Source organism: Typopeltis vanoorti, chromosome 6, assembly GCF_054136105.1.
Source record: "Typopeltis vanoorti isolate ZY-2024b chromosome 6, IOZ_Tvanoo_1.0, whole genome shotgun sequence".
NCBI lineage: Eukaryota > Metazoa > Arthropoda > Arachnida > Uropygi > Thelyphonidae > Typopeltis > Typopeltis vanoorti.
In genome coordinates, this window is record NC_143554.1 from 21,126,757 (window position 1) to 21,139,180 (window position 12,424).

A 12,424-nucleotide genomic window follows, 5' to 3' on the forward strand; every position below is an offset into this window, starting at 1 on the left:
GTAATATAAAACATTGATATTTGATATTTAATTCAAATCCAGTAATGTTGCAAATTAACAATTTTAACATTACCTAGGTACGAAAAAAATTTGTATAATTTATTTTTTCTTAAATTTGTAATTTAAATTGTTTTTATTTTTAATTTTTTCACTGCGAAGTGGGCCCTGGGCTGAAGCCCATAAAGCCCATGCCTGTCCACCCCTGCTTATGATGAGGGAAATATTTAATTGTAGTTAACGATGTGGAAACAAGGGACAAACTATTACAGGGTTTTATCATTATTATTATTACGTGACACCTCCAGGGAATCCAAAGACTCATCGACGGAGAGTGTGCCAACAGCATTGAATGATTTAACTCCTTCCAACTACTAACCACGCTCAACTTACTTAACTTTTTGCATGAGCCATTAGTAGAAGAGGCTCTACCAATCGACCAACCTTTGCTTCGAAGGCAGCAAAGTTATTCCTGTAATGGTCGGGAGCCAGGTAAAAAATCGAAAGATTTTCGATGGAATATATAGAGAATAGTAATGAAAGTTTTATACAGACATTTTTGAAATAGGGTAAGGTTAGTAATATACAAAAGAGTTTATCAAGTGAAGATCCAAACTGGTTTTCTGGTGATGTCCCGTTCACAATGGATACGAAGAAGCCCATACCAAATTTTGTTAACATCGGTACAACCCGAGTTATGGGAAACTATCCCAGAGTACAACGTAAATGCCTGCATTGCAGTTCATGCCCCAAAACTGCACTGAGATTGGACATATTGCTTATCAGCGCCTCAAACCCTGTGAGAAATGTGAAAGTTCTGAACACTGCGTTAACACCGTTTAGAACTTTCACGAAAGATTGGGAGCTCCTGTACAGCCAATTAGAACACCATATATATCAGAGAGGCATAATGAAGAGTTCTCAGATCTTATTCAGTCTAGCAAAGACAACGCTTTTAAGCAAACTGCATGTATTTTACCACACAAACTACATGTTTGTGTGGTAAAATCACACAAAGTGCACGACCAAATCAGTTAAAATAAATTTAGTTTAATCCTTTATCCAAGTGTGAGCAAACAAAGTTTGCACCTGAAAGTATCTTCAGGACTAGGGGTAAGGTGGTACAACACCAGGCAACTCGTTGCGAAGGTGGAGCAAGCTAACATCACTCCTATCTCAGTATCTCCCATAATGCAAAACACATCTCCTTGCGGATATATATAATGTTATGCATTAAGGGAAGGGCCACTACCCAGATTAGTTTCGACCTTTATTGAGGTCTCATCAGTGGGAGCCAGGCCCAAGTGGAGATACCAGGCAGAAGCATTAGCAAGGTCATCTCTACCTATAGAAGTTGCCAAATGGTGTGCCACCTTATTATTAAATTACTCTGGATTTAGAGAAAGTTGTTGTAAGTTTATTTTATAAAATTAAATTTAATAAAAGGGAGGCACATTTGGATGTCATATCACAGGCCGTAGTTTGGAGACCCCTGGTCTAGGGATAGAACTTTATCACGAGGCCTGGGATTTTATTCTTCCCATTCTAGTTACACTATTTAATTCCTTTCTCTCATCAGGACACATACCAAGTGAATTTGTAGCAAGCCATACTGTCCTCATTACTAAACCTAATAATCACACCTTAATCAGCAGCTGGAGACCTATTTCTCTATCAAATACTGACTACAAGATATTTTTCCACATTATCAATAACAGGCTCAAAGTGGGAATGAAATATATAATTAAAAGCATCCAGGTGCATGGAGTGCCATGGAGTAGTTAAATTCTACTAGCAGTAGAATTTAACCTATTTCTGTTACATGATCTAATCCACTTAGTTAACAGGAAAAAGCAGTTGATGGCAGTGCTATCAGTAGACCTTACTCAAGCATTCAATAATGTCTGGCAACCCTTTCTATCCTGCATCCTCCAGCAAATTCGTGTAGGTAAAAAACTGCTATCTGTTATCAAAGGGGCCTATGCCAATTCAACCACCTGCCTCCTAGTTAATAGATTCCTGTGAGACCCAGTAAAAAATTCAGTCCACTGTTCTTTGCATTGGTTCTTGAACCTTTCTTACAACAAATCATCAATACACATGCTGCACGATGAATAACAGTTCTTTCAACTAAAAAGAAAAATAAAGTATTAGCATATGCTGATGATGTAGTCGGAACTTTGAAGGATAATGATTCTATATATATATATATATATATATATATATATATATATATATATATATATATATATATTTATTTATTTATTTATTTACTTTTGGTATTTTGGAAAAATTCAGCAAAAGCAGCGGATTAATTATTAATGCAGACAAGACAAAATTAAAAGTTTATGGAAAGTGGGATCTTGGAGGCATTCCTTTTGGACCAATCCCTAAGAGAGAGAGAACCTCTCATTTTACTTGGAATTCCCTTCTCCACTTACCCAATATTACCAGCCCAAGAACTTATAACAAGAACTTGGAAATGTTAGAAGACTGGAAAATAGGCCACTCTCCTTTTCTTCTAAAGCCATAATACTCAAAACCATAATCTTTCCTGCTCAGTTGTACATAATAAATATTACAGACATCACAGAAGCTGAAGAAAAGCAATTATATAGTAAACCTCTGCAATTTTTTTGGTCCAGCCAATACCAGAAGTTAAAAAGGAATTTCTTCAACTATCAATGAAGCATGGAGGATTTGGACTTCCAGTCTTAAAATTCTGCTATTTAAGCAATACAGCTTCAAAAATCCATAAAATATTGCAAACTAATCACACATATGCAAACCTTCTCCAGTACTTCCTGGGTTTTCATCTTTCCCTGTTTGGAGTTAATGATTATAAAGGTCCAAAAGCTGAGATTGTTACTGAATACTACAACACCTTGTGCTTAACTCTAACTGCTAAAAACACTCCGGAATTGACATTCTTTCCATTAAAAAAAGTAAAATTTGGTATAAAGAAATCTTTAATCTCTTTCGCTGCGAAGTTCCACAGTTGGGTACTGACAAAAATATTTTGTTTCATAACTTGAAGTTTCAAGGGTACCCTAACAGGAAGGATCTTGCTTGGAGAATTGCATATAGCCATCTTCCAGTCAATGTCATCAAATGGAGGTACTTTAACATCTGTTACCAATTGGAAATAGTAGAACATGCATTCTACAGCTGCCCTCTTGCTCTGCATGTTTGGAACAGATTATGTAATGTGTTGGGCATTCCACTATTTATAACAGAACAGGCTATTTTTTTACAATACTCACCACCTGTCAGCAATGGGAAGAGAATTTTGATTTTTATAATTAATGAATTAAAATACCATTTATGGAAGGTTAGAAAAAAACATGAATTTGAAAACAAGCAATATGACATCCAAATGTTTTATAATATTGTATTGTGGAAATTTTATTGTTATTGTCATGTTTTTTGTATTCAGAAAGAAGCATTCTAGGAGATATCAAATTTGTCACTAGATGGTGTAGACCACTCAGGTTATGCAATATTCACCAGTGGAGATAAAATTCTGTCTATTCTTGCTATGAACTATTTTTAAATAGTTCCATCCTCTTAATTCAATGTAGTCTTATAATCAATTGCAGGGATGACTGGAGAGCAATCCCAGTCAGTAAAGGCCAACTCAAGGCAGTTAACCTAGATGGGGGCTAACCACCTGGGTATCAGTCATCTTTACACTTTAGTTTCAATTGGTCTTTTGGTTGTCCATCTATATGAGATTGGTGAAAAAAGAAAGCTGATAGCCTTTGGCTATATGATGATATAAAAGAGCTGAGGCCTTTTCTCTCTCTCTCTCATGCTATATATCTGTCTTTTTTCTCCTAATACTATTAGGCTCTCTTGCATCTCTATACTAACTACTCTATGCCTATGATGAGCAACCTTTACTTTGTCACCTCAATAAAGGTTGAAACTGGTCTAGGTAGTCACCTTTCCCATAATGCATAGCATTATACATGTCTGTGAGAATATTTGCTTTGCATTATGGGATACTAAGGCAAGTTATGTGAAGTCATTAGCTTCTAAATACAAGTAGTCCAGTTGTGAAGATACTTCATACTTATGTCCCCTCTCCCATCTCCCTCCATTTTATGAAAAACCTTTTCAATGTTAATCTAGTAACAACCCCTTACCAACTAATATGTCTCTATCACATAACCCCCCCCTCTTCCTCTCATCCACTAGATTCTGTAAATTGCATCTTCTTGACCTTTCTTCATATTCAACATTGCAGAGATCAGAAACTACCTCAGTCAATTGCATCTGTTCCCTTTTCAACATCTCTTCATCCTTTTGAAAACCAAGTGACCAAATCTCTGCAGAGTAGTCCATATGTGGCCTAATCAAGGTCTTATACAATGGAACTAGAATCTCTTTACTTCTACAAGTCAGTGTCCTCATAACCACTGCCAGAATTTGTTGAGTTATCCTCACAATTTTGAAAATGCATCTTCTAAATTTTAGATCCTTATCTACCATCACCCAAAGATCTCTTATTTCCTTCACCTTTAACAATATATTCCCACCAAGAGTAAACTCTACATGCTATCTTTGTTTTCCAAATTTTAAAACCTTACATTTTGTAATTCAACTGGCATCCCCAACCCTGTGCCCATTCACTCAGTCTACTCAAGTCTTTTTGTACGGCCACAACATCTGCTCTACTCTGCATAGTATTTCCCAACTTTGCATCATCTACAAACAACTGAATAAGGCTTCCCCAATATCATTAACATGCAGGTTAAACAGCAATGGCTCTAAACCAGATCCATGAGGCACACAACTACTGACTTTCCTCTTCTGGGATACTACTTTCCCATGCCACTATGAATCCATCTCCCTCATTCAATGCAGCTGTCACCTTATTATAACGAGTAAGTAGATTACAAAACATGACCTCCCTTTAGCAACAATTCTATCCTATTCATCAAAGATAATACCACTGTTGTCAACCCAATTCTGGATCCTGGTTCTCACCAGCCTCTCTAACACTTTACACAAATGACAAACAGAATGGCATATAATTTGATGCCTGAGTTCTCTCTCTCTCCTTCCTTATCAACCAGTACAATTTTGCCTTTCTTCCACTCATTTGGAACTTGACATGATGTATGAATGTCACCTGCCTGGAACTTTCCTTCAGAGTATGTGGTGATATATCATCAAGTCCCACAGCCTTATTAACATCAAGTTTTCTCATTTCTCCATATACTTCTTGCTCACTCACGTTCAATCTCTCCTCCTCATCATCCACTGCTCTCAAACTCTCCATGATATCACATTCAGAATTAGGAATTATAGACATGTTAACACAAGAATATTTTAATATTTGCCAAATATTTCAGTCTGAAACTAACAGACTATCTTCAGTGGCTATATAGGAACTGTTTTTAACAAGGTGGAATACCAACAATTGATCATTCAAAAGTAGAACGAGCAGCGTGATGTTATATTGCTAAGCATTAAAGAGAGGAAAAATTTCATCAGAGTGATGAGTACATTATAGTTATTAATTCACAATTTCAATCTTAATTTATAAATAACATTAGACTAATGTAGGAATTAAAAGTCTGAATTTAAAAAAAAAAATTTTTTAATTGAGTTGTGGCATTATGGAGGCATTATGTTGCCTACATAATGCCTTTTTCCTCTGTCATATGCTTAAACTCTTCATTCATCTATTTCACACCTACATTATTTAACCTTCTGACCCTTGGAATACATTTAGCATTGCTTCTACTATATAGTTCTTGAATATCATCCAAGCAGCATTGATCTCCTTTTCACCCAACACCTCATTCCATGCCACAGCTGCAAGGCATTTCCTGAGCTTTTGATAATCACCAGCCTTGTAGTTCCACATATAACTTTTCCTCTCAGAAGTCTTGACAGTGCTGGAAACCACCAGGTAATCACTTGATGGTCACTCTCCCCAACCAGAGAGTAATTTGACACCTCATTTACATACTACCTGAGGTAGCTGTCCCTGATACACTCAAAAAACTAATTTGCTTCACTTCCGGTTGCTATCTTATCATTCCAGTCTATATTGTCATAATTAAAATCACATATAAGGATCACCCTTTTCCTATTAGCTTAGCTAATTTGCTTATGCATTTCATAATTACTATCCCTCCACATTACCATATCTATAGCAACATCCGACTAAGTATTTCATTCCATTTGCCTCTATCACACACCATACTGTCTCTAAACCACTGCCTTCATGAAATACATCACCCATCCATCTCTATTCCTGTCAGGATGTTATCTTCATCCAACCAAGTCTCACTTATTCCGACAATTTTTGGATGAACAAACTCAATCAATACAACCATTTCATTTCCCTTATTTCTAATACTTCTAGTAATGGTATATAAACATAATAGTTCATTCCTATAACAAGTTTCACTGATACCACTTATTGAATGCGACTTCACCATACCTTCCTCAAGCCATTTCTTTGTCTTCTTTCTCATTCTAGAACCTTATTCAAATCCAACTGTTTTCTCTATAAATTCATGCCATGCTATTCCCTTATTTCTAATACTTCTAGTAATGGTATATAAGCATAACAGTTCATTCCTATAACAAGTTTCACTGATACCACTTATTGAATGCAACTTCACTATACCTTCCTCAAGCCATTTCTTTTTCTTCTTTCTCATTCCAGAACCTTCTTCAAATCCAACTGTTTACTCTATAAATTCATGCCATGCTATTCCCTTCTTGTCAACATGTGCACTCACATCCTCTGTGAGCATCAACCTTTCTCACGCTGTGTTCCCTTGTCCACTCTGAGTCTTCCCATTTCCCTGTTTGTCTTGGACACTTATTCTCTCTCCATTCGTGCCGCCCACTTTTTCATTCATAAGCACCACTTCAATCTCTCCTTCCTTGCTCTCCTACTCTTTCACATCACTCTTAATTGTTTAGATTCATTCTCATTACTCATTACTTTCTCTTCAAGCAATGGTCTCTCCAAATAACTTACACCAAAACTATTGAAATGCAGTTCAATTCTTCCTTCAAACTCATTTCACACATTAACAAACTGTAATCCTTTCTCTTCACACATTTCCATTAACATATCATTAATAATCATTGCTCTCTACCTCATCTCATCACTGTGATACCTGGGCAAAACACTATCTGTTATTCCTATCACACTATTATCTTTTATCCTTCTCAACAACCTCCTGATATCCAATCTTACATTCTCTTTGTTCCCCATGAAGTAATTTTTTCCTCCTCCTCCTGCTGCTATTACCACCAACTGATTTGCTCATTTACTCCTCATATTCAACATCTCAATCACTGTATTCATTTTACTTCCCAAAAAACAAACCTTGTACATCTTCTCATTTACCTCACCTCTAATAATTGAATCTCCATACAACGGTAGTTGCAGGTGTTTCATTACCTTTTAATACCGACATCATTCATTTTTGTTTTCTTCACTCTTCCAGATATATCTATGATTCTGTTCATTTCACTCTGCTTCTGCCTCATCTTTGCTAACTCAGCTTTCAAATCTTGTGTCATATTTTAGCTATCATTCACTCTTGCTATTTTATTGCCAGTCACACTCACACACACACACACTGGTTTGCCATCAACCCTGGTCACCACCTTACCATGAATTGCACTTTGTGTTTTTCAATGTCATTACTGCCTGCTTTATCATCAACAGATGATAAAACAGGCAATAATGACATTCTCACTATTACTTCTATATTCTTTCTGAACATTTGCAAAATCTTCAACTGCCTTTTAAGTTATGACACCATGTTTCCTATTCATATTTAAACTATTTAAACATGCTTCATGTTACATCAGAATATCACACTTCCACCCCCCCTACACACACACACACATTTCTCTTATTCAGCCTCTCTACATAATTATCCACAACATCTTCTCATGCATACATACCACATTCATTGCACAATACCATTTTTGGAAAATCCACGTGGTTTACTTTGATTGTCTTCCATGTCAACATACACAACAATTTGCCTTTCACTGTCATTTTAAATCAGTGTACAAACAAGAACAATGAATTTATAATAATAACGCCTAAGAAATTTATCCAAATACTGCATTACATATCTCACAGTAATACTCAATCTAGAAATTAGACAATATAGACATACTTCAAATATAAAATTCACTTATCTTGTTGCAGCCCACAAAACAACTGAACACACCATAGTCTATAATGACTTGCTCCACAGCCTTGTAAATTCTTTGTGCATTTCTTTATCTTTTATTTCCTTCTCTTTTTCTTAGTTCTAATATTTACTTTTAATTTCTTTTGGAATACATAAAATATCCATTATGGAATACGTAAAGAATCAATTTTATTCAACACAGTGTTAGATTGTGATAAAGTGGAAATTTATGTATTCCTATCTTATCACAGTCTAACATGCTTTTCCAAACAAAAGAATGAGATAAATACAGTAAATTGCCTCTAAGTGTAAAATAAATAATGTGCATATATAAATCAAGTGAGTTCTTTAATGAAAGGGTATTTTGTGCCGTTCATAAATGTGATTAAATTGATATTGAAGGTATAAAACATTAGCAGAGCATTATAAAATATGTATAAAAGAATTATAAAATGTAAGCACAAATTCAACGGTTGGGTGGAGTCAAGTCCAAAGGTTATGGAGTTGTAACGTGAGAGAGCGGCTTGCCCAAGTAAACAGCGTGACGTCAGCGTACATGCAATAGCAGGGGAGAGATATGGACGCCGTGACATAGTAGCACGTGTGAGTTGGCTGGACATCGAAAAGGGCGAGAATTGCCGAGAAGGAGAGAGAAAATATAAAGGTCATGCGACCCTGTAGCAGGGCTTTTTTTCCTTGGATCTCCTGTGGTTCCCCTCTCGTGGCGAGGAAGGGTGCCAGTGCCCGGTACTGGCAGTCGCAGGTTTCGGCGACAGTATCTCCGTGGAAAAGTCTGGCTGTCCACAGAAGGCCAGTTTCCTGTGAACTTATGATGCCATAAAGGAAGATAAGTAGACTTTGTTTGTGTTTCACTGAATATGAATGAAAGATTTGTGCCACGTTAATATGTTATAAAAGGGAACATTAATGATATAGGATAAGGTTGTATTGCTAGGACTTTAGAAGGATATTGAATTTATGTTTATTATCTGTCGTTGAAGTTCGCCATTATATTGAATGAAATCAAGGATATGTTTAGAGTAAAGAATTGGTATAATATTAAGAGATTGTGAAAGATATGATTGTTATCTTGTGTAGTCTGACAGAGCTACGGAGTCTTAGATCGATTGTGATAATAGTACATGATTAATGCATTAGCGAAGGTTAATATAATTCTTACTTTAGGAAGCTACTGTATAATATTTTATAAGTGTAATAGTAGTGTTTGAATTTTATATACCTTGTCTGAAACTCCCTTAAGATGGGATTTGATTTAGTGTTATTATGTGTATCAACCTTTGAGTATAATAAACCTTGCTTTTGATTCTAACAAAGACTTTCTGTGATTTCTGGAATCCGATGCACCACTTATAAAATATTAATGCGAACCTATGCGGGATATTAAAAGGGATATTTCAAAAGGGTATATTTTGGCCACGTCTGCAGAGTTGATAGGTATCATTAAGTACTGTCCAGAGATTACCTCTTGGTTGTTAATGTTTAATAATCTAATAGCGCTAAGTGGCGCAGTGAAACAAATAAATTTCTTGACGTTTTACGAGAGGTAAATCTTAGACACTCTGATACTCTGGTACTGCCTCGATCTCGAGGAAATTCCATTGTCCTTCAGAGGTACCACGTGCTACCCGATAGTGTATTACAGAGATAAAGCAACAAAGGTTTAAAATAAGTGTGAATAAGAAGAAGCGACACAACATAAATGGCGCAGCGGTAGGATAGTTATAATAAGGAAGAAAAAGTTACAACATAAATAGCACAGCCGATAAGGTTAATATAGAAGGTGGTTTAGGTAGAAAAGATTGAATAAAAAATACAACCGTTGTACAATAAAAGACAAGAAATCGTTACAACAACAGGAAAGTTGTCAGAAAGTAAGAATGTCAATGAAAGGAATTTATCAATAATAATATATAGATCACTTGGTTTTCAACTGTTAAGAATCATTGCAAATATTTCTGTAGGCTGTCAATGTTTGGTCTAGAATCTGTCATACATGAAACTTTAAAATGTCTGGTAGTTACTATATATATATATATATATATATATATATATATATATAAAAAGAATAATTAGACTATAAGCCTACATTTATAATGCTGTCATAACGTTCCAAGAAGCCATTACTTCCTCTTAACCAAAATGCAAGGTGCTTTTTACCATATGTAATAAGCAGATTATCTTCTAATGGATGGAAGGCACCACCAGCAACATCCTGCTTTATTTCCTAAACAAAACAAAATACTACCAATATTACCAGATCACTCCAATGTTAAATCATCAATTCAATTAAGTTTTTATATTCCTTGTTAATGCATTATAAACTTAAATTTAGTAAACTATTAGCTAAAGTACTGATTTGCTGCTGTATTTGAAATATTTAATATTAAATGTTAAATAACATATAATGGCAAAAACCATGATAAACAGACATGCATGGAGTATAAGACTCAGTACACAGTATAATGAGCTATGCATGTGACAGTGAGAAATCCCATTATCGCATACACATCTCATTATACTGCGAGTGCAGACAATGAATGCCTTAAATGCATTCATTATTTCTGCACTAATTGCACCCTAATATAACGCATTTCAATTGCTTGCCATGCTCTATGTAAAAAACTCACTACTCATCCTCACTGTTCATTCACACCCTCCTTATATGGCTTCCAGAGATGGCTCTTATTCTCCCCACTTCTGTTTCCTTCTATGAAAAACTGCATTTACTCTGTCAATAATCTTTTACCAATTTATGTCTCATTCATATCCCCCATTCTTCTCCTACAAACTGCATTTCCTCAATCTGTTTGATACTCAACTCTCTGGACTCTTTATCAATTTGGTTTTTGAAATTAAAAGGAGGGGATGACCAAACCTGTGTGCAGTGCAGCCTAATTAAAACCTTATACAATTGAACCAAAACATCCTTACCTTTACATTTCAATGTTGTCCTCATAATCATCATGGATTTCAAGGATTTAGAGCTAGTGTGGCCTGTTCCGGCCTTAAAAGTCATCATTGAATCTTTTAAGAGGATGTCCTGGTTTTCTTTTTTCTAATGGCTTGTACTTTAAGGCTTGTTTTGGTAATATTTCTATTTTCATTCTTTGAACATGTTCCATCCATTTATGTTTTATATTTTTTAATTTTTTCTATTACTGATTCTTGGTTTAATTCTTTCATAATTTCTTCATTTCTTTTATGACCAAATAGAATATACTTTGCAGTTTTTCTCATAAACTTCATTTCTGCTGTTATTAATCTTTGTCTTTTTGTTTTATTGTCCAGATTTCACTTCCATACAATAAGACTGGTAGGGCTAAAGTATGGTATACTTTTAGTCTGGTTTATTTTTGAACCAGATTTGGTTTAAATATAGAGTTAATGACAAGTGTTATTTTTAAATATTTTGCAATTTTCAGGTTTATATCTTTTTCATTCTCATATGTGATCATACATCCTAGGTAGCTAAATGAATTCACCTGTTCTAAGATCTTGTTATCTATTACTATTTTAGTTCTTACTGGATCGTGCCCTTTAAAGGCCATAGTTTTTGATTTGTCTGTTGATATTATTATTATTCAGGCCTCCATGGAGTCAAAAGACTCATCGTGGGGGGGTCCTTCCTAAGAAACACAAAGTCTATCAAGACTCAAAGAGGGGAGGTCCCCTCCCTAAGAAACACAAAGTCCATCATGCCACTCCTTAAACTCATTGACCGTTCTTGCTCTCACCACTCCATCAGGCAATGCATTCCATGGTTCAACCACCCTCCATGCAAAGACACCACTCCTCACCCTCTTACTCACTGTTTCCTTTCGTAACTTCCAGGGATGGCCTCTTGTCATCATCCTTTCCGCTGTTCAACCAAGCGAAAGAACTCCCCGGTGTCAACCCAATAACCACCTCTCAACAGTTTAAAAGTCTCAATCATATCGACTCTCCTTCTTCTATCCACCAAACTCTGCAGTCCACATTCCCTCAGCTGATCCTCATAACTATCATTGTACAGTCCTGAAACCATCTTTGTTATCCGCCTTTGTACCCTTTCCACAGTTAATTTATCCCCTTCAAATCCTGTGGACCAAATCTGAGAACAATAGTCCAAGTGCGGTCTGATCAGACTCTTATACAACGGAATGATAACTGTTTTCTCTCAGCAGGTCAGCATCCTTCTTATTACTGCAGCAATCCTCTGTGTTACCTACACCTCCTTT

At 35.7% G+C, this 12,424-nt stretch overlaps 1 protein-coding gene across 4 annotated transcripts in view; it reads right to left on the reverse strand.

Moving 5' to 3' along the window:
• LOC150105326 (echinoderm microtubule-associated protein-like CG42247) overlaps positions 1–12,424 on the reverse strand; it is a 375,243-nt gene that overhangs the window by 157,656 nt on the left and 205,163 nt on the right. For all 4 annotated transcript variants that reach the window (XM_090394708.1, XM_090394707.1, XM_090394705.1 and 1 more), the window contains one exon: positions 10,294–10,431. In XM_090394708.1, coding sequence (XP_090250834.1) covers positions 10,294–10,431 — 138 coding nt within the window. The remainder of the gene's footprint in view (positions 1–10,293; positions 10,432–12,424) is intronic.